Source organism: Argentina anserina, chromosome 2 (genome assembly GCF_933775445.1).
Source record: "Argentina anserina chromosome 2, drPotAnse1.1, whole genome shotgun sequence".
Lineage (NCBI taxonomy): Eukaryota > Viridiplantae > Streptophyta > Magnoliopsida > Rosales > Rosaceae > Argentina > Argentina anserina.
The window spans coordinates 20,265,373-20,290,486 of NC_065873.1; the positions used below are offsets into that span (position 1 = coordinate 20,265,373).

At 37.6% G+C, this 25,114-nt stretch overlaps 4 protein-coding genes across 6 annotated transcripts; 1 reads left to right on the top strand and 3 right to left on the bottom strand.

The window, feature by feature from the left end:
• The first annotated feature begins 423 nt into the window (after positions 1-423).
• On the top strand, positions 424-1,314 carry LOC126783562 (transcription repressor OFP12-like). Its single transcript, XM_050509045.1, has one exon. The coding sequence runs from the start codon at positions 495-497 to the stop codon at positions 1,230-1,232; it is 738 nt and encodes a 245-aa protein (XP_050365002.1). The 5' UTR covers positions 424-494; the 3' UTR covers positions 1,233-1,314.
• A 6,093-nt stretch (positions 1,315-7,407) lies between these two features.
• Positions 7,408-10,378, bottom strand: LOC126783161 (uncharacterized). 2 transcript variants are annotated; one of them, XR_007670839.1, is made up of 2 exons: positions 9,400-9,718; positions 7,408-8,062 (listed from the first exon to the last, which is right to left on the bottom strand). XR_007670839.1 is itself a non-coding variant. In XM_050508574.1 (2 exons), exons 1-2 carry the CDS (start codon positions 10,366-10,368, stop codon positions 7,854-7,856), a joined length of 399 nt encoding a protein of 132 aa, XP_050364531.1. In that variant the 5' UTR covers positions 10,369-10,378; the 3' UTR covers positions 7,408-7,853. The 2 variants fall into 2 exon arrangements, 1 of the variants encoding a protein (XP_050364531.1); XM_050508574.1 differs by lacking the exon at positions 9,400-9,718 and adding an exon at positions 10,179-10,378.
• Positions 10,379-10,521: 143 nt separating this feature from the next.
• Positions 10,522-11,878, bottom strand: LOC126783160 (40S ribosomal protein S18). The gene is made up of 4 exons (XM_050508573.1): positions 11,769-11,878; positions 11,518-11,678; positions 10,956-11,144; positions 10,522-10,814 (listed from the first exon to the last, which is right to left on the bottom strand). The coding sequence occupies exons 1-4, from the start codon at positions 11,769-11,771 to the stop codon at positions 10,709-10,711; spliced, it is 459 nt and encodes a 152-aa protein (XP_050364530.1). The 5' UTR covers positions 11,772-11,878; the 3' UTR covers positions 10,522-10,708.
• Positions 11,879-12,379: 501 nt separating this feature from the next.
• On the bottom strand, positions 12,380-22,074 carry LOC126782545 (uncharacterized). 2 transcript variants are annotated; one of them, XM_050507805.1, is made up of 9 exons: positions 21,829-22,074; positions 18,936-21,730; positions 18,406-18,544; positions 18,185-18,267; positions 17,322-17,563; positions 16,303-16,389; positions 15,304-15,403; positions 14,697-14,907; positions 12,380-14,560 (listed from the first exon to the last, which is right to left on the bottom strand). In XM_050507805.1, exons 2-9 carry the CDS (start codon positions 21,633-21,635, stop codon positions 12,597-12,599), a joined length of 5,526 nt encoding a protein of 1,841 aa, XP_050363762.1. In that variant the 5' UTR covers positions 21,636-21,730; positions 21,829-22,074; the 3' UTR covers positions 12,380-12,596. The 2 variants fall into 2 exon arrangements, with proteins under 2 accessions (XP_050363762.1, XP_050363761.1); XM_050507804.1 differs by having other exon boundaries at positions 18,406-18,547.
• Positions 22,075-25,114: the final 3,040 nt, after the last annotated feature.

Here is a 25,114-nt window from a genome sequence, read left to right on the forward strand (position 1 = left end):
GGTCATATATCAATTCAAATAGATATTCCCAAAATAGGAAGTTATTTGTTGGAACAACAACCCCACTAATCATAATTGTTACCATATAATTTCTCGAGAGTTTGCGTCATAACGAGCCAAACCTGATTTTTTTCAACGGTTTTAATTAAATGGCAAGACGGAAAACTGCGAAAGCAGGTCTAAAATGCTGATATCGGTTTCTCTCCCAAAAAAAAATGCTGATATCGGCGCCGGAGATGCGGTTAATATTAATTTACTCCCCCGTCCAAGTACCTTGGTTCGAGACTTCGAGTACACACCTACACCAATACTATCATCTCCCTCCCTCTCCATCTTCTCTCTCTCTCTAAAATCTCAACATATATATTACACCAGACCATAGGAACTACAACTTCAGTTGTAAATCTCCCACTCTTCCTCTTCCTCTTCCTCTTTCTCTATCCTTTTCAATCTCTCTCTCTCTCTTTCTCTCTCTCTCTCTCTGTCGCCTCAGAATGCCAAGCACTCTAGGAAGGAACTTAAATCTCTGCTTCACAAAGATCAAGCGGCCACTTTTGACTCTTCAATCCCCTCCCGTCGACGATCCCGGCTCTTTACCAACAACTACCTCCACTGCCACCGCCTCCTCCTCCACCTCGACTGCCATGTCTTCCTCGATTATAATAAAAAACTTCAACTCCCTCTACGACGGAGACAACGCCTCTTTTTTCGACTCCGCCGTTACCTCCTGCTCCATCAAGTCCTCCGATCTCTCCACCTCCGAAACCGAAAACGACACTGACACCGCCGCCGCCGCAGACTTCGCCACCGTCTTCGCTTCCCAGCGCTTCTTCTTCTCCTCACCCGGCCTCTCCAACTCCATTGTCGACCAGTCATCCTCCTCCTCCTCCTCCTCCTCCTCCGCCGCGTTGTCTTCCTCGGATCTCCACGCGCCATTCAAGCACAACAGCGTGGTAGTGCCCACTTATTCGCCCGATCCCTACCTCGACTTCCGGCGCTCCATGCAAGAGATGGTGGAGGCGCGTGAGCACCAAACGGAGGACGAGATCGTGAAGGCTAAATCTAACTGGGAGTTCCTGCATGAGCTGCTCTTGTGTTATCTGGCTCTCAACCCTAAGAGCACTCACAAGTTCATCATCGGCGCATTTTCGGATCTCCTCGTCAGTCTTCTCCCCTCACCCAAAGATCCCGACTTCACCGCCGGCGTCTGCGAGATTTCCCGGTGCAGTTAAATCAATGTTATTATTGAGCAGCAAAATGTAACTATGGAATCAACTTTATTCTTGTTATCAATTGCATCAGCAGCTTGTGACCTGGTCCTCCATCTTCATCTTCTTCTTTGGTTCTTATTTCTATGTACGTAATGGTTCCGAGTAGTTCATTTCGGGGTCGATATTATATGTTAGATTTTGTTGGGAGGATGCAAATGTCAGTGTGTAGCTTATAACTAGGCTACTTTGCTGCAGGCTTAGTTTGGAAAAGAGTAGAAGTACACCCTCCAATTATGATTCATGTTTTCGTAACATGAGAAAAGTAATAATGAAACTTTCAGGCAAACAAGCTGTGGTGTTGTGGTCTAACGTTAACATGTGAAATGGTGTACTTTGTGCATTAGAACTCGATGACAAGATTTGAACCCAGATTTGAACCCAGATTTGAACCCAATTAGCTTACACATTCTAAGACCAAGTATGTTGACAATGAGATCAAAGAAGCCCTAGTAGATGAGTTTCTGCCTTTTCTGATGTAAACTCTGGATTGATGAGACTCTTATGTCCAGTAATAATACACAAGATGAGTTCGGTGTTGTTCTATAGGATGTCAATAGCTAAGGCATAAAGTGACAAACGGTTATTGAGGTTGGTACTATAACAACGATGTGAATCAATATGTTCATATCCGAGAAAAGATCTCGATGTATTTGGCGATACCTCCGCTCCACCAGTCAAATCGCATATTATTACTTTTATTAGTGCTTAATATGAATCGATTAGCAAGGCAGCAGCCCAGATCACCTGAGAATCCGAGTATTTGCATTTGGATTACGAAATGATGATTTTTCGAAGTAGATTATTTCACAAATGACAAGCAAAAGCAAATTCACTTCCTAAAGTAGGGAATCAAGACAGATCCATGCTTTTCAAAATTCAAATATCTTATTAATTTGGCATAAATGCCAATTTGCACCCTAAATTTGGTTGAAATTGTCAATTTGCACCCTGAACTTGTATTTGAGTCAATTTACCTCCTAAACTTAGTAAAAATTGCCGATTTACACCCCGAACTTGTATTTGAGTCAATTTACCTCCTAAACTTGGTAAAAATTGCCGATTTGCACCCCATCTGTTAAATTTAACTGTTTCTATCCAATTTTGCGTCACATGTCATACACATGAGGGGTAATGTTGTCATTTTCTATTTATATTTTTCTTAAAAACAAATAAAAATATTCTTTAAAATAAGGATTATTTTGTTAATCAAATTATTTATTTACATCTTTTTTCTACCTACTTAATCCTACTTTGAATTATATATTCAATATACCCACCCATTCAAATATAGTGTGTTGTGTATAAATATATTTTTATATGTACACATTGTTGGAGGATGAACAAAACGAAAATAATAACGACATAATAGAATAGAACGTAACCGTTTATTGATTGATAATGAGGTCAATATATAGGCATTACATAACCACAATCAGTAGGATTCAGAGTCGTAATCTATTACAGAGATGCGAATCTATCTCTAACAGGAAACCTAATAAGGCTAACACACACAATGGTAGAATAGTAATTCTCTCGGAACACACATTTATTTTTAATTTTCAATGTATTTATTTATTTATATTTTTTCTAATATCTTTTAACATACCATATCACATAAAATAATAAATATATAAATCAATAACATGTTTCGAAAAACCAAACATTGTAGCAAATGTTCCTCTTAAGTAATTTTATTAATTTATTTCATTATTCAATATGAATAAATATATAATGACAATACTACCCCTTAAATGCATGACATGTGACTTAAAATTGGATTGAAAACATTAAATTTGACGGATATGGTGCAGATCGGCAATTTTTACCAAGTTTAGGAGGTAAATTGACTCAAATGCAAGTTCAGGGTGTAAATTGGCAATTTTTATCAAGCCTAGGAGGTAAATTGACTCAAATGCAAGTTCGGGGTGTAAATTGACAATTTCAGCCGAGTATTTGCATTTGGATTACGAAATGATGATTTTTCGAAGTAGATTATTTCACAAATGACAAGCAAAAGCAAATTCACTTCCTAAAGTAGGGAATCAAGACAGATCCATGCTTTTCAAAATTCAAATATCTTATTAATTTTGATGGAAACAAACAAGTTTACTCTACTCTAAGCATGAATCGATAAACTTTGAAGAAGAAACATGAATCCATGTATGTCCACCGCTGGAAGCTTCACACCCCACGACAAGTGAAGAAAATATATAAGAGCAAATTGAATGTTTAATTAGTCAAATAAGTTAGCCAGATATTACTTTCTTGTTTATTTGTGATGGATGATATATATGGTTCGAGTTGGACGTGAAGTCACATAAGAGTCCAATCACTATTTTCTGATCACAAATCCATTTTCACTCAGCTTCTTGATTGATTTGACATTTCACGATTTAGTTTTTCTTGGTTAGTTGGTTTTGCAAATACATCCATCTCGACCCTTTTAGCTTCCTAAACTAAGAAAACGAGACAACTATAAACCCTAAACTTCAAGGGTAGTTAGGAAACCCTGTGCGCCCATTGAATCCTACCTAATTAAGTTAGTTAGATAGCAGTCCCCCAATATAAAACTCACTTATCTGTGATAATGGACAATCACAATCCGTAATTTACTGGGGAGTAGTAAACTATGAATACGAACTCAGCCAATTAGCCAAATGACAAGTTAGATTAGTAAACAAAATGGTGCAGAGAGAGCTCAGTGGTGGGTCTTCTCTCGTTTTTGATTGGTAAAGTCGTAGAACTAGGAAAAATATATGAATAAGCGAGTAGTACCAAAGCAGAAATGGGATCGAGGAATCTTGTTCTTGTCTCTCGTTTATTTTCTTCTCTTTCTTTTGCTCGATGAGTTTCTGAACAAGCTTGGATAGTTGTTTTCAACTTGAAGGTGAGGACAGATTGCAAAGCCATCATGTATAGGAAGAGCAATCTAATAATAAGTCTTGTCGGCAGCACCCCACTTCAAACTCGTCGCATTCCTCAGTTGTCAAAAATCAGTGTGAACTGTCCACTAGTTGATTGCCATGCAAATATTTCTTTGGCATGATATGGTGTTCTATGATGTCAAATGACATGTGTAAATATGAAAATTAAAGACGTGAATTGTTAAGTTAATCAATTTTTAAGTTTCATGTTTTGTATGGAGTTTTTCTAACCGATTTTCATCTTTATAGTTTAATTTCAATACTCTGAAATACTATAGAATACTTTGTTATAAAAAAAATTAAACTAGTACACATAGTTATCATCCAATTAATTTAACATACGGTTTAAGTTCTTTTGAGTTCTGAATATATATCTCGTACATAAGAATGATTCATTGAAATAATGATAGGGAAGTAAATTTTAGGTTGCCCTCGTATTGTACAAAAGAGACCAGATTTTTGCGTACAACTTAAGCCCTCAACTATTAATCTTTACTTGAATGAAATAAGAGAAGCCTACAGAACTCCTGAATCGAAAACCATGTGGAACCAAAGTGATTTGGATTGGTTCTACTTTCAAATACCCGTGAATCAGTGATGCTAAACTATCTCAAATCATATAGATGGGCAACAGTGCAACACAGTTTCTTTGTACCTTGTTTTTTACTTAAAAGAGACGAGATACGGTTGCGTCATGTTTGTTGGTAAACAGGGATCTATTTGGGGTCTGCGATTCGTTGTTGTTCTGGGTTTAAGCTAATGTTAAAACTAAGACTGGTCATACATCATACTGATAGGAACATTATAACTAACCCGGTAGACCCAAAGCCACACTTGCTGGTCCTCAGCACCAAATTTATACTTGCATAACCACGTGTATATCAATTCTGATCACTCCCGACTTGGTATGTAATGAGAAAAATAGACACATGGTAGTAGACGTGTTTATCAATTGATCCAATCCTAATCACTCGGCTTGGGGGGTTGGGGGTTGTTATAGTCCGGACTTCGCATACTGATTTCGTCACGAAAGTTCTGTTGTTCCGATGGAAATATGAAATGTCGATTATAAAGGGTTTTACACTTTTACCTTGTAGGAAATTTGGACAGTATATTGCCGTCGGAGCTGTCCATCCTGCAAGAAACAACTTCTATATACTGAAGAGGATGGAAGGTACACACGACACTTAGGGATCGAGGCTGAGGCCAAGACTGATCTCCAGCTATCGAGACATGGAGAAAGTGAGGACAATATTATTTAAGGCTCCTCTAAATCTTCGTATAGTCGCAGCATATAAGGATTGAGTTAGAATTTAAAACTCTGCCGATGTTTGATGTCACAACTCCAACTCACATGTCACACTTCGTTTCTAATTCATGGGTTAGTGTGCCAGAAAATGCACACCGAATGTTATGCCTCAAAAATTATTTTTTAATTTAATATCAATCGTTTTCAACTAAAGTGTACTACAATGTAGTCTTTTAATATTTTTTTAATGTGTTTTGTACCTTTTAATTTATGTACTATCATTTAATTACAATTTTACTTTAATAAATTATACATTTAAGGGTAAGTTATTATTTAGTACTAAATCAAATCTTATATTATAAAAAGATTAATGAAAAAAAATCTAATTATAAGATAGTTATCTCATTTAAATGAAAATTTGAAAAATGTCAACAAACTTTAAACAAAATTATGAAATAGTCATTTTTATGAGTGTTTTGTCTTTTCTCACACTTCCTCTTCTTATTTATTCTTCACCTAATTCCGGTCATAACTTGATCGTTCGGCGACAGATTTAAGCATGGTTGGTATTGTTGGAAAGATTTATCTCTCCTCTATCATTTGATATTGTAACCACTCCAAACCGAGCATCGTGCAAGGCGCATAAACCCTGACATAATGGGGTTGCCACCGTCCATAATGGTGCTCCAAGTAATTGTGGTCAAACAGGAGCTCAAGTTTCACTAATTCTAGTTATTCTCTTCATTCTAAATATTCTCATACCAATCTTATTTAAATTTTAACATAATTTCACATATTCTGACATTTCTCTTAGCATGTCACATCCATATTACACTATCTATTACATCTCATATGACATCCCTTATCACACTACCTATCACACTACTTGTCACACTACAGGTCATACCCCCTGTCACACCACATATCACACTACCAATCACACTAATTGTCACACCCTTTATTACACTACTTGTTACATCTCATGTCACACTACCTATCACACTAACTGTCACACTACCTGTCACACTACATCACATTACCTATCATACTACCGGTCACACTCTTTGTCACACCACATATCACATTAACTGTCACACACATTGTCACACTACATGTCAATCTGTCACACCTCTTGACACACTCCTTGTCACACAGTTTTTTGTGACTACGTTGTGACAAGAAAAGAAAAAGAATAAGAAGAAGAGAATGACTAGAAATAACAAACATTTATTAATTATTTGTGATCTTGAATTTCTCATATCAATTAATACGATCTCAGTATTGACACTCATGTTGTTGTACAGAACACCAGACCACTAGTCACACTACTAGTCATACAAAAATTTCATTTGTCACACTAACTTTGTTATGTGACAGGTAGTATGATAGACACTATGACATGTAGTGTGATGGGTAAACAGATAGTCACACTATCAGTTACATTATTAATCACACTACCATTATTCATCGACGGGTATTGTGACAGGTTAAAGGTCATTATTTGGCCCATAGGTGGCCCGTGGGTAGCCTGGCCCAAGGCCAGGCCCGGTCAAATCCCGACCTTATGGGTATAAGGTCGGATAGAGGTCGAGGGTTCAAAGCCTCGGCCCGGCCCGTTGAAACCCATAAGGCCAAAGCTCGACCCGGCCCTAAATAGCCCGATCAAAAGCTCGCCAAAGCCGATTCATTTTTTAAATTAATAATTTTATATGTATTTATTTGTTGTATATGTTAATTAATTAAATTATTTAGTTATATTTCTTATTTTTGTACTATATTTAGTTAAATAATTATCATATCTTTTTTTTTATATAAAAAATATACATTACACATAAATATAATGGGCCCGGGCCGGCCCGAAAAATCCCGTAAAGCCCGTACCCATGGGTAGCATGTGGGCCTCGACTTTATTAGTAAGCATGGCCCGAAAAATTGAAAAAATCGTCAAAGCCCGGCTCATTGCCAACCCTTATGACAGCTGTACTGATAGTTACACTACCAACCACACTATTGGTCCCATTAACAGTGTTATATGGCAGATACTGTAACTAATGTTGTGACTGTCATTGTAACTTGACATTTGTGAAACCCCCAATTCTTACATTGTTGGACGAGAGTAGATGACCCAAAAAACCCTTTCACAAAACCAAGTGAAGAACTATAGAAAATTAGAAACGAAAAAGAATAAAAAATTTGAATGGGCACCCCCATCAAGATCTAGGGAGAAGATATAGTTTCCAGTGAGGAGTGTCAACAGTAGCAGTCGTCAGCCTCTCATCTCCTCTCCTAAGTAGCTTTGTCATTGTCGCCGCCGCCTATAGATCGTCACCATCTTCGCTTCTACCAACGCTTGCTCTTCGTTGTCGGCCAATATGGTTATGGAGCTGAGTGACACGTTGTGACGAGCTGTTATTGTTGTTTCAACCACATTTCGTCGGCGATGGGTTTGAGATCAAGGCCGTGGGTGCCAGTCGTTTTGGATCGTCGATGGAGACTTCCATGGAGACTGCCAACAACCAACACTGATAAGTAAGGACGATATCCATATGGCGTTGTCATCTTTGCCTCCACCCAATGTCGCCGACGTAATCCTTGCCTCTTCCCAGCGCCACCAACATCTGATCTCACAACAACGTCGAAAGCTTAGAACAGCGTCAGAACGGACTCCACTGAAAATTGTTCTCTGCTCACCCTACTCAAAACGAATGAGAGTGAGTAGCATTTTTTATAATTTTTACAAAAAACAGGGGTAACTGTTTAAGAAATTTAATTGGGTGACTTTTTATGATTTTAAAATCTTTTAGCCAGTCTTTTTTATGAGAAGTCCTAAATTTAATAAATTTATTATGAAAAATTAAAAATTAAAAATATTACTTAATAAAAATTAAAATTACATGAAATTTAACTAATATTTTTCTCGCATAAAGCCAAAGACTCCCCAAGCCAAGGTACAACTATTGGGAAGGGGACATGATAAAAATTATCTTATATTGAACGATTACTTTTTATCTTATTTTATAAAAATTAAAATTAAAATTACAATTACATGACAACTTAATTAATTGAAATTTCATAAATTATATTTAATGATTAAACATTACTAGTACTCATGATTATTCAGTGTATAAGTCGATATATTCAAATAATAGTCATTTGCATGTATTTTTAATTATACTTATTTTCGGAAGCAAAGTTGGAAATGATTTGTTATATTTTACTTTAATATTATTTGTCGCTTTTATTTGTAAAATACGAGTTTAATTCGAGTTTAGTGTTGTAGTATATTATTTCAACCAAGAAAAATACAGTTTTCTTTTTTAAATGATGATGATGATATATATATATATATATATTTACTAAACAATGTTGTTATATATTTATGAAATTATTCACCAAAACAACAATAAAAATAGATTTTGAGGCGGGATACACGTGTGCCAGTGTACCACAAAAGTGTACCAGAAGTACCCTAAATTTCTCGCACACTTTTGTGGCACACTAGCTCACGTGAGTTTTGCTTCAAAAACTATTTTTTATTATAGTTTTGGTGAATAATTTTTTAAATACATACTAATATTGTTTAGTGAATATATATATTTCATTACTTGAAAAAGAAAACTGTATTTTTCTTTGTTGAAATAATATACTACAACATTAAACTCGAATTAAACTTGTATTTTTTTTAGTATAATAACTCTTTAAAAAATATACAACAACAATAGCTATCAATATAAAACTAATAATTTTTAACTAAATTACAAATAAAAGCGACAATAATAATTATTTAAAATATAACGAATAATTTTCAACCTTACTTTTAGAAATAAATATAATTAAAAATATATGCAAATAACTATTATTTGAATATATCGACTTTGACACCGAATAATCATGAGGAATATTAGTTTTCTACCATTGAATATAATTTATGAAATATTTTTCTTTTTGTTAATACCTCCAGCTTTTCCAGCGAGATTTCCCTTACTTCCGGCCGATCTTCGGGTAAGGCTGAGGGAGGAAATTGCTCCCACCACTGCTGCCTCCAAGAATAGGCGGTCGGCATCCCCCGAAACCGCCGCCTACACCGCCCACGGCGGCTCAAAGAGGGCTGGTCACGGCGGCTTCCCACCTTTTCACACAGCTCCCTCTCACATCGAAGGTGAGGAGGAGTTGCACTCTTCCCAAGGCCGATGAAAGGGCCCAGAAACCTCCAAAAAATGTAATGTCATTCTAAGTCCTTATCCTCCCAAGTTTTTTTGTCTAATACTTGCTAATTTAAGCGTCGGAAAGTCATAGGCCGGCACACCACCAGTCTTGTGACTTTTGACCCGATTGCTTTTTACAGGTGATCAAGGCGGATAGAGGACTTGAAGGCCCCTTCTGGACGGGTAGATCTACATTATCTGACCGGATAGCATCCCATACACTTAATCAAATCTCAACCCGACCAAAACACTTTTGAAGATCAATGAAAGTCATATAATTTATGAAACTTAGATTAGTCAAGTTTTCATGTAATTTTAATTTTAATTTTTATGAAATAAGATAAAATGTAGTTAAATGATAATATAGAGTTTAAAAGATACATAACACATTAAAAAAATTAAAAGACTACATTGTGGCACACTTGGGTTAGTGACGGTTGATGTCAAAACCGATAAATAATACTAATTTTTAGTGTGCCACAATGTAGCCCCTATTGGTTGGAGATGGCCTAACACCCGAACTCAATACCTTCAGCTGGTTTCTGTTGCTTCATTGCAGACATCATTTCCACCAGAAGGATTGAAATATGGGAACACCATGAGGGAGATGGTGGGGATGACAAATCACAGTTGGGGAGATCAACAATGGAAGAATCCACAGCATAAACTGTCACGGAGGGCGAGGGGACACAAAACTTAAACACTGCTCCAGCTATCATCTGGGATTGGTAGTAGAGGGAGGACTGGTCTGAAATTTACATTCACTCTTCCAGTTCTAGAGAGAAGCAAGAGAAAAAAGCGTAATGTCATGGGTTCTTCCATTTCAATAGTATATAATGTCATGCGTTTGTAATTGCTGATGGGATAAGGTGAGAAGAAACACAAGTTAATCATTGCAATGGAAAGAATATATGAAGAATAAAAAATACAAAATGCAACCGCGAAACAATTCCAAATATGAAACATCAAAAGGAATACTATTGCTCGATGTACTAAAGAAGCAAAAATTTCAAGTTAAATCCAAAAAGGGCCATAAGAAGAGGGTTAAATGCAAGCAGATTATCGCTTCTTGGAAACACCAACGGTCTTTCCCCTGCGACCAGTAGTCTTTGTGTGCTGCCCACGTACGCGAAGACCCCAGTAATGACGAAGACCACGGTGGTTTCTGTTATGGAAGACACAAAATCATCACGAAACTCATCAAGCAATTAAAGAACCAGCTCATAAAAAGCAACATTCATACTGGAAAATACACATCAAAACATAATTTTCCCAATCAATCAAGTCAAAAGTAAAAAAACCAAACCTGATCTTCTTCAACCGCTCGAGATCATCTCTCAGCTTCATGTCCAACGCATTGGCAACAACTTGTGAATACCTCCCATCCTTGTAATCCTTCTTCCTGTTCAAAAACCAATCCGGAATTTTGAACTGGCGAGGATTCGCAACAATATTCATGAGGGTATCAATCTCAGCAGCAGACAGCTCACCAGCTCTGCAACGACATAAAACCACATCAAAACCCAACACCCAAAAGTAACAAAATCCAACATAAACAACATGAAACTACCTCATCTATATATCACCACCCACTACATGGCAAACAGCTATCGCAACTTAGTTGCATTCCAATCCTAGTGAATCTAAGCCCGAAACGGCTAGGAAAACTAACCTGCAGATTAGAAAACATTGTACTATCAAATATGCTCTACTCCTAACTAATGTAACACATTCTACTATCAGTAACTACATTAACCAGCTAGCTAACAATATCGAAAAACCGAAACCTCTATCAATCAAAAGAAACTAAATTCAGAACATTACATACAAAATGAATGCAATTGAAGATGTGAAGATGAGAAGGGTACCTCTTGTTCATGTCAACATCGGCTTTTTTACAGACGATATTGGCCAAACGGCGGCCGATACCTTTGATGGAGGTCATGGCGAACATTATCTTCTGCTTCCCATCGACGTTGGTGTTCAGCACTCTCAGAATGTGCTGGAACTCTTCGTTCGCAACCAGCGACTACATTTTACGAATTCCCCAGAACAAGTTAGGGCAATCAATCCGAAAATAGTCCAGAATAGAGACGATGATACATACAGAGAGACTCACCATGGCTAAGGTTTTGGGATCTTTGATGCTCCGAGCAGCTCTCGTTTGACTCTGTGTGTGAGAGCTTGAAGGCGGAAGTAGAGAGCACCAAAACCCTAATAATATTCGTCCCAAAATGCCTTACATACTCTGACCGGTTATTAGATTTAGCCCAATCTAGATGGCGCAATTGTTTTATTTTTTATTTTTTATTTTCATTATATAAATGACTTTCCACTTCAAGAAACATCTATCACGGCCCTTAAAATTAAGTTCAACTGCTTAATTTCTGAAAATCAGAGGTTAAGATCGCCTACCTTCAAAAACTTGTTAAGATATCTTTGCGTTGTTGAACCTTCTACGATTTTAGAGTAAAAGAGAGCTCTAAGAGAGCAAAGCTCACTCTAATTTGAATCTTACGAGTTTATTACCATCACTGTGATGGACTAGTGTGAAGAGAAAAGAAAGAAACTCACATAATAAGGAATAGCAAATTAGCAATGTTTCGTTTTCAAGTTGGAGAAGTGGATAGTTTTTATATACAAAGAGCACCTAGAGGCCAAAGAAACACAGCCCTCCAAGGCGGCTGTCTAACTTCTAAACTTGCCACGGCAGTAAAGCTAGCAACTGTGTATAGGTAGCAAAATTATATATTTACTTCCATCGCTATGATGGGAAAGATATGAAATCGACCAATGATCAGGTTTCACCACCTGACAGTGAAGGATTCAAAAACTGTAGTTCGTTTCTTCTACAAATAACAAAAGTCACCTGTCAACTTTTCAATGATGTTACTCTCCTATAAGAGACTGCAACCAAGAAGCCTCCTGTCAGTATATAAACATAAGATCAACTAGCCTGGCCCTGGTTTGATAAAATTGTCACCTCCGAAGCACCAAATGAGTTACCCTTGCCAGCGGCACATGTATTGCTCGAGTTGAGCTGTCTGAGACTGTCATTATCAACACCAGAATCAAAATCAGATTGCTGCAAGGATTTGGTGTTCGTATGATCCCCCTCGGAACTGAATTCGACACCAGGGACAACAGGGGACTTGGCATTCCCATTACTATATATATTAGTCCCACATGAAGATAAGTTGACAGCAGGGACATCAGGGGACTTAGCAATCCCATTACTATTGATATTATGCCCACAGGAAGTTAACTCGACACAAGGGGCATTCGAAGTCTCATAACTTTCAGTATTGACCCCGCACAAAGAATGAGAATTATCGTCAGCTGTAGTGGAGACATCAGGGGACTTGGAATTCCCATTACTATCGATATTAGCCCCACAGGAAGTTAAGCCGACAACAGGGGCATCAGTGGCCTTCGAAGTCTCATCACTTTCAATATTCACCCCACACAAAGAATGCGAATTATCGTCAGCTGTAATGGAGACGTCAGGAGACTTGGAATTCCCATTACTGTCTAAGTTGACACCAGGGGCATCAGGGGCTTTCAAAGTCTCATCACTTTCAATATTCGCCCCGCACAAAGAATGAGAATTATCGTCTGCTGTAGTGGAGGCAACTTTGTGAGTGTCCTGACCATTGCCAGATATACAAGTAATGCTGCAGCCAAACAGCAAAGTTGTAGAATGACCTTTAGAATCATCTACTTTTTCATGAGTCAACCGGGTAGCCTGGCAGAATTCATCACCGTCTACCTGGCTAGTTTTGGTTAGAATTCTAGAGTCTGAACGCTCGGATTCTGGATGCACCCCTGCTGTCACTACAGAAGTGTGCTGAATACAAGAATGGTTATTCTCCACAAAAGTCTCAAGCGTCTTTACATCTGGATATGAAATAGATCTTTCAACCAGAAAATGTTGAGAATCATGATTCGCATGGTCCCTTGCATCATGAGTTACCTGAGTTGTAATCTCTGAGTCAGTGCAAACTATTGTTTCACTGGAATGATTGGCCGCATGAACCGAAGAGACCATCTGCAGCTCAGTAGCATTATTTTCGGTACATGGGTGTAAAAATCCTTCATCATGCAAACCAAGGGGTTTAACATTGTCATCATCTATTGTCACCTTATGGTCAATGTTCTTGGTACCCTGCCCCAAACCACAAACTTCTCTAGCAGAATCAGTACATTCAGAATGAAGATCAGATTTCCATTCCACTTTAGACATGCTATGTCGGTTGTATTTGGTGCCAAATTCCACTTCATGAAAATCAGGAACAGGGCCTGAATTTCGATGTTCATTTCTCTTTTCCTTCTGATCATAAGTATGATTCTCACCACAAAGAAGCTGGGTATCATCTGTTTGTTCTTGAGCATCACTAATTGAACCAGTAGGAATTGTCATAGTATTGTTTTCACCCTCCAAATTATCACGTGAAACACCAGAAAGAAGCTCTACATCAGATTCAACAGCAACAAGTTCTTCATTTGTCTTGTGTATCAAGGATGCAGTTGCCTCGGTGGCTGCTCCAGCCAAGAAACCCTCAGCAGTATCACATAACAGCTCTGGCTGCTTATGTTTGCTGACCAAATACAATGTCCTCATATCAGCAACAGAGGTAGAATTTTGGTATCCATTCATCTCTTTGGTTAATTTGAGAACATCACACACTGAATCGATAGGAAATGGAATCGTACTGCTCTTGCTCTCCAGATCATCATGAAAAACAGAACAGAGATGTTGTGTGTCAGACTCAACAGCAGCAAGCTCAACATTTCCCTCATGCACACAGGATACAGTTGCTTCACTGTCAGATCGAGCCAAAGGTCCCTCATCAGTATTATATACCACATCCTTCATGATTTTGTGATGCTCAAGATCCGTGAAACTCAAATCTGCAAGAAGGTATATACATGTATATTAACAAAGAAGGAGAGTATACATATTATGTCAACAACATAGAGTTGACAGAAGAATATGCCAGACTAGCACATGCATTTCACAAATACTTAGTACTGCAATACTAAATACCTTTAACAGGACTCTCGTTTGTTTCTGTTAACTGATTCAACAATGGTTTTTGTAGAATATCTACCCCAGGGAAAACCAAGATATTCATGTTCTTCATCTTTTGCTTGCTTGATTCTTCAAGGGACTTGAAACCAAAAACAGAAGTCCATGTTTCCGTCAGTTCTGAAATTGCAGGTATGACCAATCTTTCGACATTGAGAGAGAAGAGAGCCTGATCATGGTCCAAAAATGGCACAAAGAGATTGAATGCTATGGATCAGTACACTGAGTGGCTAGGACAAAGAAGAATTTTCACACCATTATCAAAATTGACTACTCCAATAGACATAAAATAAAACACTTTCTAGTAATCTAGTATGACTAGTTCTAAAACGCAAAAAAGGGAAACCATAAGCTATGAAAACAGAGAACAGCTACCGAGGAGTAGATATAGGTTGTGAAAACAGAAAATCAAAACATATTTAGATCTGGGAAATCAAGAGACGGCAACTTACAAAAATGTTGTCAACTCCCCAAATGAAAAGAGAAGAACTTTGAAATTATATGATTATATTTTGAAGAACATCTATAGACAGGTAAGATGCAAGAGATTTGAGATGAACATTACGGATTCAATAGCACTTAGAAGCCGGCGGCACATTCCTTGACGCCTATACAGATAGCGGGTTCCAATAAACGGCATCTCTGCTAAATAGTTTCCATGGATTCTGATTGACCAAGCAGTAATGAATGTCAGATCATTGCATAATACAAGCACATTACAGATTCTCAAACTCATGCCACTACTTTCTTAGGATTACAACAACATACAGGTCAATCAAAGAGGCACTGTACCAGTATAAGGATATAGTAGGGCAATTGTGCTCAAGATCTATATCACAACTATATTGACAAAGCAATTTAAAAGGAGAATGAGCAATGCAAATCAGGAGGACCATAAATAAGGATGTCTTGATCACTTTAGAGCAGGAAAGTTTGTAAATTTTGGAAAAGGAAATTGAATCTAGAGGGCATGACCACTGCCTTAATTTTTTGTGTGTATAAGAGATGGAGAAGGAGCTGGAGATGGACACTGACCTATGTTCCCAGTTTATAGCATGAATTGGATACAAACAAAAAAAGAACACAGAAAACCCATGAACACATCAAGATATGGGAGGCAAATATTAGGGAATATGATTCTTAACCAACTCCATCACTCCCAGAATTGCCTAAATTTCATAAGTGGAAGTGTCATCAGCATTGAGAACTTCAACTTTCTATGACTAGGCACAAAATTATGTTCAAAGGAGTCAGAGAGACACCAATGTCATGTATCATCTAGAAGAAAGATACCATTGAACTGATCAAGGAAACGAAGAAACAAGTGATTCTGTTGCAGACAACTAAGAACTACCAAAAATTGGAAACACATCCAATTGACAGGGAAATTGGAAAAGAGAGCTTAACAACTCAAAATTTTATTTCATCTGGAGTGAAACTTAATGTGAATTTTGGAGTTAGTTCAATTTGTTTGAATAATTTGCAGATGACTAAGAACTACCCAAGTGATTTTGTTGCAAATTGCAAGCAATAGATTTATGAAAGCATATGTAGCCACACATACCTGAGGGTTGCAGCAGATACAATCTCATCACCCCTCTCTAGAATGGCTGTGAAGAAACCTCCGTAATTCAGTCGGTTGAAATTTGACCTGGTAACAGCAAAACAACATATGAAGGAAAAGAATTTTAATCAATGAAACCACAGGTTAATTGATCTTTTCTACAAGCTTGAAATATATATTAAGAAAAATAAATCTTAAAGTCAAAAGAGAAGAATCTCAAACATTCTACCAAACTTTTCCCATGAAAAGGACAAGGGACCAACAAAGATAAATACAGACAGAAAGATGTTTTAGCATTAATTCACATGTAAAGTTATAAAGATGCTGACTTTCATATGATAGACTGTCTTTTAATGGCGTAGTGTATATGACAGAGAATTCTCATTTATGCTGAAATGGCAGCTTGCACAAGATTTTGTGATAGAGAACCGAGAATAAGCAAAAGAGTACAAAGTTACAAAAGCGAGGGTACATCTCCTCACTATTTCTCCCCACACTTGAATTACTAAAGCTTGTTCTTGATCAAACATTAAACAGTGGTAAAAGAAACATTTAATAGTTTTGCTTGGAAGACTGCAGTATGATACTGTGGCCAGATTAGTACAAGGAAACCTAACATTAATACTTAAACAAATGTGTGTCACACTGCAGATTTGGAGAAAACATTAACAGTTCTTATATGTAATTGCTTCAGATGTGATATTAAGACAGTAGTGTAATTACTGAGAGAGTGAGAGATAACATATTGGCATTCACTCAGCTGGACTTAGTATATAGATTAAAGAGCAATTAGAGAAAATCATGATCATTGTACCTAGGTGCCTGATTCCAAAAGCAACAACACTGAACTTGTCTTGAGCAGTTGCTATATTATGAACATCATAATTACATTTTCTATTAATGACAAAATGAAGTAATGAACATCAATCACACCAATCCATCCGGAAAGCCAAACAAGTCTAGATCACTTGATACTACACAGCCAAACAGAACACAGAATAGAGAACAAGTATGCTTACCCACGATTGTAAAGAATGTTATGGATCAGATTGACTCCACTTCTGTGGTCAACCATAGGCAGAAAACACTCATCCATTATTAAAAATGCAACAGCCAGCTTGGCATTGCATTCAATTAGCTTTGAGCTGCAATCAACCTTCTGCGGTGTATCACCCAAATCATATCGACGAAGAAGAGTCAATGTAAACCCTTCTTCCACTTCATGCCTAACTCCAAGAAGTCTCTCCAGTTTCTCAAATAGCTGGCATGACAAAAAATTTCAGCCAATAGAATAGACAGAGAACAATAAATGTAGAGGAAAAAAGAAATTATCTCTGAATAAAGGAATGAGATAAAAAAACGAACAAGGTTTGCCTTTTGGGAAATAAACAATGCACACTAACCAATTTGAACTCTCTAACATATCTCTAGTCATGTGGGACCCACATACAAATATTAAATAATATATAGGCGTAAAAAAGTTAGGGTGCAGTAATATTTTGCAAAATGTCCATTTGCTACCTAGGTCATCAAATACAAACTTTTATGTATTTCATTTCAAATCTTCACTTAACACGCTCTTGGCATCGAGCTCATTAGATAGTTGAAATTGCTCATCTAAATTTGAAATGTTCAAATAACCCAAATCCATGTTAAACAAATTTGTACACCATGCATGCATCTCTAAGCATTCTGATACGCATATAACTGCAATGTAATTACTTCATAAGATATGGTCAGATATCTTCCACCATTCAAGCATAAAAGTATAAGCTACATTGTAACAACTAGTAAGTTAAGCTACAAATTCATGCAGCACCGACATATATCAGCAATCACGAACGACCAAACAGAAGTTTTAGGAACAGCTCAAATGCATTACCTCTTGGCAATTCTTTGCACAGAAGAATGAACTGCTGGAATCACCATTTACAGCATCCTTTGCCCGAAAACAGCATTGATGATCTAGAAAAATAACACTATGCTATCATATGTTGCAAAAGTAGTTATTCTACATATTCTAGGTAATGCATGCAATTAGACATGAAAGGAAAAGAAAATCAAGCACAGAGAGAAAAAGGTTTTGGAGGTAGAATTTACTACATTTTTCCTCACACAGATGGCAGGTAAGTAATGCTGACGCATATACATCTTCAAAATCATCCCTTTGAGGCATATCCGTATCAAACATCCCACAGAATTTGCACGAGCAGTATACACAGTGCCAATTGCCAGATGGGAACTTCTGCAGAAGGTAAAAATTAGAGTTCTCGACTTTATGTGGATATTGCCAAGACATCAACAATCTCCAAATATTTTATGTGGATATCCATTCTGGATACTTCTATGATATGCTATTGTAGAGCAACTAGAATGGAAACATATAACTTCAGCAACGAATAACAACTAAAACCCAGTTACTCTAGCCTCAGAGTAAACATCTTATATATGACATCCCAGCGAGCAATCAGATAAAGTGGCAGCTTAATGATCCTAAAAATATTATGACATGAGCAGAATCCTCGGCCTCTACCCTAATTAGAATGCATTATGAGGGATAAGAGACAGATAAATGGAATGTATATGTATGTCATTAGCACAATTTATAAAACCAGCTGACAATGTGTACATACCTTTATCTCCAAGCAACTTTTGTGGAATGTTGATGGACAACCGTCACAACAGATCAAATCTCCTCCATCTCCACAGATCCCACATGTATCATCATTTGGGTCTTCCTCAGTAACCTCTACGAAGTGAAACCCTCGACGTTCAGACTCTTCCTGTTTATTCCATGACTTTAGCAGGCATTGCAAAAGGGAAGATCCAGAGTCCGTCAATATATGTCTAAGAGGCTCAGAATAATCACTTCCGGTATGAATAACAAATTCTGAAAGTGAGATGGTTTCGTCACAGCAACTGCAATGAACTCCATCTCTTGCAATTTTACCCTCAAGCAGCACTTGTCTCTTCCTCTTGTTCATGTACTTCAACTTTGAATTAAGTGACAGGGTTCCCAAGTCAATCATCCAGGAAAGTACTGTTCTCTTCCCATAGTAAGGTATGTAGCCGCCTTTTTCAGAATCTGCATTCTCAGAGTTGCGAACTAACAAAGCACATCGCTTTCTATTCTGAGTCTTCTGCCACTTGTGACGATGGACCAAACTTCGCTTTCCCTGACATGCTTTACTTGTTGATCCATTGTTCTCAAGAAGCAGATGTTTCCCTTTCAATGACTTAACGAGTTTCTTTTTCTTCTTCTCTTCAACTCCTCCATCCGATGCGTCCCCATCCTTTGCCCTCTGCTTTGCTTTATTTTTTCCTTGTCCTCCGCCCGTTTTCTTCTTCTTCCTATCGCCCCCAACCCTCTGAAGCATGCTGCGTTCCTCTGGTGGTATTGGCGTAAAATTGAAACCGCTGCTACAAGCCATTGGATCACCATTTTCACAACCCAATTTCAAAGCATCATAAGCTTTGGTTACTGACCAGTGAGTCTTTCCTGCTGGACATACATACACTGCATCCATGTAATCTCTGCCGCTCCTCGGCCTACGATCGATTTTCCAGCCCGCAGCCAGAATCATTTTCACTATTTTTTCGCTCACTGCCTGTTTTAGCTCACGTCTGCCATCCTTTGACTTGCTTTCCTGTTTTTTCTTTCCACATTGTTTTTGTTTCTGTACATTATGTCCATCTTTATGCTCACTGCCTTCACTCTCCGAATATCTTCCTCTTTTAACCTTTTTAGCTTGAGGAGAGGCCTTTAAATCAAATTGTTTTCCAATCCTCTTCCTCTCCAAATGCGAATTATTGATTAATGTACTTGATTTCAATCTTTGCTGTGACTTAGAACCCGATTTGCTTCTGAAGTACACGTTACATTTCTTGTCAAGATTTCCTTTCAAAACATCACTCTTGTCCTGCCCAGATCGTAACTTCTTTTTAGACCGACCATTCAAGAGACTATTCTCTTCCTTTTCTGACACTTGAGGTCTCCCACGCTTACCTTTTAGCTGTCTAAGTCCATCATCCGACCTCCCACTTTCTTCCTTGTTCACCTTGGGTGGTCTGCCATGCTTACCTTTAAAATTTTGTGTAAACCCTGTAATTAACTGAATTGAACCTCCATTTTTCACATCACTGAGTTTCTTTTGAGACATATCCTTCTGTCTGTGTTCCGTAACACGAGCACCATCACTCTCTGCCATAGACCCACCATTCACCACAATCCGTGACCGCAGCACTCGATCAGCAAGTGGCGTTTTATCACCAACCTCTGTTCCCTTCATCTTCGTTTTATCCACACCACCATCACCAACCAACCTACTTTTCTTCTCAAGCTCAGCTACTTCCATGTGTTCACACTCACCCATATCACTATTAGTCCCTGCCTCTGCCTTATCACCATTACACTCTACCTTAACACCATCATTCTTCCCCTTATCAACACCACTCTCCGCCTTGAGAACATCACTCTCTGCCTTAACACCATCATTCTTCCCCTTATCAACACTACTCTCCGCCTCAGCACCATCACTTTCTGCCTTAGACCCACCATTCACCACAGTCCGTGACCGCAGAACCCGAATAGCAACAGGCGTTTTATCACCCACCTCTGTTTCCTTCACCTTATTTTCATTCACACCACCACCATTACCAACCAATTCCTGCCCAAGCTCATATACTTCCACATTTTTACTCTCCAACTTATCACCATTACTCTCTGCCTCTGCCTTAACACCCATATCACTATCCACCTTATCACCACCACCATCATTCTCTGCATTAACACCATCACTCTCTGCCTTATCACCATCACTCTCAATTTTACCACCACCATTCTCCGACTTATCGCAATCACCATTTGCCACAGTCCTTGACCGCAAAACCAGGCCAGAACTCAACAATTTATCAACCCCCTCTTCCTTCCCCTTCTCAAAACAATCATCCACAACATTCTCACCCTTCTTAATTAACCTCTGCCTCTTCTTTTTCTTCACATCTCCCACATCCTCCATAACAGCAATACTCCCTGACCGCAGAACCCTACCGGAAACTCCCACATTACCACCCTCCTTTTCTTCCTCCCCCTTCTTACCATCCCCATTATTCACCAACCTCCTCTTCTTCCCAAACTCCACTCCTCCCTCACCACCACCACTCCCCACAACCCTCGACCGCAGAACCCGCCCGACAATTGGCACTCCCTCATTCACCTTCTTCTTCTTCTTCTCAACAACACCACCATTCCCACTCTCATCCCCACAGTTGTTTTCCACCACTGTTTGCTTCTCTTGCTCAACCTTCAACTTGCCAGATCGCAATCCCTGCATCTCTGACGAAAACCCAGCACCCTTTTCCCCTTCAAATTGCTTCACTCAGCACCAAAACCCCACAATCCCCCATGAATACTTGATTACACTAGCAGCTAATTCAATCCAAACAGAACACAGAATTATTATCTTTGTCCTTTTAAGAAAGAAAAAAACCACAGAAAAAAGGTTGGAGCAGAAAAGAAGAACTGACCCAGATCACCAGTTGAGGTTACGGTCAACAGCCAAATGCAGCCAAAACGACGGGAGAAGTTGAGAAGGCGTGGGAGTCACGTGCGGCGAGGGAGCTTGAGTGATTCCGACATGGGCGTTTGTGAAATTTGGGATTGGAAGACAGGGAGTTAGAGAAAGAGGGGAGTTACGTGACGGAGACAGGGACAAAGACAAAGACAAAGACAGTGAGAAGAAGATGAAGAGGGGGTTTGGAGGTTTTTTAAGGTTTTAGAGAGAGAAGTGCTTTACCCTTGCTCTCTCTCTCTCTCTTATTTATTTAGTTAGTTAATGGAATTTAAGGGTCAAATTCTTTGGTTCTTGGTTTTTCACTCCACGAAAAAAGAAAATTATATGTGCAATGAGCCAATTGACTCTTTTTCTTCTGCGATTTGTTTCAAGGTTTGTGACCTTTTGGTTTATTACGAGAGACTGAAAACTAGGTGTTGTTAACTTTGACTGTACCATTGCCATCCTTTTTTTTTGAAAAGATGTTTGAAATCTAGTGTTCATATTGTTCTTTGCTACCCAAAGAAGAATGCTCGATTGCTTGAGTCTGAAGATTTGGGACTCGATGTGGGTTTTTTGGTTGGTCAGTTAGTCAGTTACTGACTGTGTGGGTTGTGACAGTTCTGCTGCTAAATATGTTTCTCGTGTTTCGGTTTTTGCAGCATGACAATGTCTGGTAATAGAGGGTGTTTGTGCATTCCAATTGTGAAAATTGACATAAAAATCATAGTGTATTGTTGTATTTTTTTTCCCTCCGTTTAGCATGAGTTGTGTATCTTAATGTGGAGTAATGGTGTCATTGCTGTGTAGCCCCAAAAAGATTGTATTATGTAGTATGTGGATTTCATAAAACCAAAGTTGTTGCATATTTTTCTGATTGCTAAATATCAAACTCATGATTTAAGAGAATGTCGACCGTTGTATAATGACTTACTATTTTTATGACTGTTAATTGTTTATGATGGATCACGAAAGTTTAAATTTAAATTAAAAATAGAGCAAAATTTATAATTAAAACGCTAGAGTTTGAATTTTAAACACCAACAAATTATTGCATATGATCAGCGGTTTCATTGTTGAATGAATGAACAAACAGTTCCCCTAATGTGTGTGGTTACGTTAAACAAATATTAAATAAATTTTCACTTTTTTAAGACAAAAATAAACACAATTTGAGCAACACACCTGCAATATTTAGAAAGACATAAACCTGACCTAAATTCTTAGATATTCAAAATGTATAACCAGATTTCATGTGATTCTCTTTTCATAGTTTTGTCACTGCTATTTATGCATTTCATTGTTATACATAACTAACATTTCACATATCCATTGTTAGAAATGAATAAGAAAATCAGTAGAGGAAAATTTCCTTAATTTTTCACGAACTAAATTACTGTATATGGAACAAAAGCAAATTAGAAGAAAGTCCACTTAAACGTGAACGAAACATGTTCATTATTCAACGACTTCAATGACTTGCTTTTTATAATAGGAATTTCAATTGTTGGTTTAACTAACCCAATCGACTTCAAATGTTTGACTCTATGTCTAAACGACTTCAATGCACCGTCTATTTTAACGGTGCATGCACACCAACTAATAGATTTGTGATACGTGGTCTTTTACACTTCTCCATAAATAATTAGATTAAGTTAATAATTAATTATTTGTAAAATATGCCTTTTTTGCCCCTTTCTCTCCGCCAAGCCCACCAAAATCAGCAAAGAAATTTTCAGTCAATTTGGAGTAGCATTACTATTTCTCTTTTTCTTTTTTTTTTAGAAAAAAATTTATATATATCACAGCAAAACAATATTTTCCGCTGCCGGGTTCGACTCCCGGTAGCCCTGAACAACACAAAACAGCAGCCACAAAATTACCCTCCTCCAACGAAATCTCGAACACTATCCCCACAATCTCTCTAGTAATGTTCCTGCCTTCGACCACCAAAGCCTTCCTGATTTGAAGAATCTGGACAGTAGTGGGGAGTGTCGTACGTAAACCTTGAAGTTTTATGGGTTTATTTAAAATAATCGATACCTTGTTATTTCCTAGCCTGGGTTTCGATATCCCACGATTGCATGTTAAAGTCCATGCCTTGTGATAGCAATTGTAGATCGGTCATTAATCATTATTAACTTGGAACAAGATGCTTGTAGTCTATCAAAGACATGACTGGAGCAAACAATAAAGACATCGATATACTCGCAAGAAGTGAGCAACCATAACGGATGAGAGAGAATTAAAGAGGGTAAAAATGGAAAGAAAATATTAGTTTGATGTAAAAAGTCACGTCATATGTCAAATAAAGGATTAAATTACGCTAGTGTCTGTACACCGAAAGAGCATCAAATACACTCTCTTACGAACATCGCATTTGCCTTGGACCTAAACATAAGCATGTCTCATATTGTATATGTCGCAGGGACCGAGGTAGGATTTTCAAAATACACTAGGCTAATTTTTCATTTGATAAGAATGTGAAAATGAATATAATAAAGTTGTTTTTTTTTTACAATATGAAATCAACTCATTAGAACAAAAACAAATTCATGAAGAGAAAACAAAAGACAAAGAATTGGCTTAACTGTGAAATATGAAGATCTAAAATAATTTAAGATTGGGTAAACACCATAAATATAGTACTTAAAAAAACACCATAAATTGAGTTAAATAGCTTTACTACACTAGAGAATAACAAAGGCATTATTTAACTTAGAGCTAAAGAAAGAAATAGTGTTTTAATTATAGTTTTTTTTTACTGCGAGCATACTTTGTTTTGCTAATTCTACAAGATTATTTGGGATGTTTAATTTTTTTTTTTTTGCAAAGGGGTTTGGAACCCAGTCTATCTGGGAGGCTCATCCCCATGCCCGGTTCGATTTATTAATATATTAAAAAAAATTTGCAACGGGGGACATATAACCCAGACCATGTGCTACATAATCACCAACACACTTATTCTTGTAGAGAACATCCTTAATGAATCGAAGATGAGTTAATCTATCGACTATACCATTTGCTTTTCGGAAAATAATTCTAATTGATCGAAACACACCAAAATAATGCTTACAATCATCTAGAATAGGACTTACCTCCAAAAAATCCTCCGGTCCACTAATAAGGGCCGCAACTAGAATGGCTGAATCTATTTAATTAAATAAAGCTAAGAAACTTTACTTGGATATAATTGGTGGGTGTAGGATAATTAAGTGAATTAAGCCTATTTAAGTTGAATAAATTCAAAAAGTGTTATG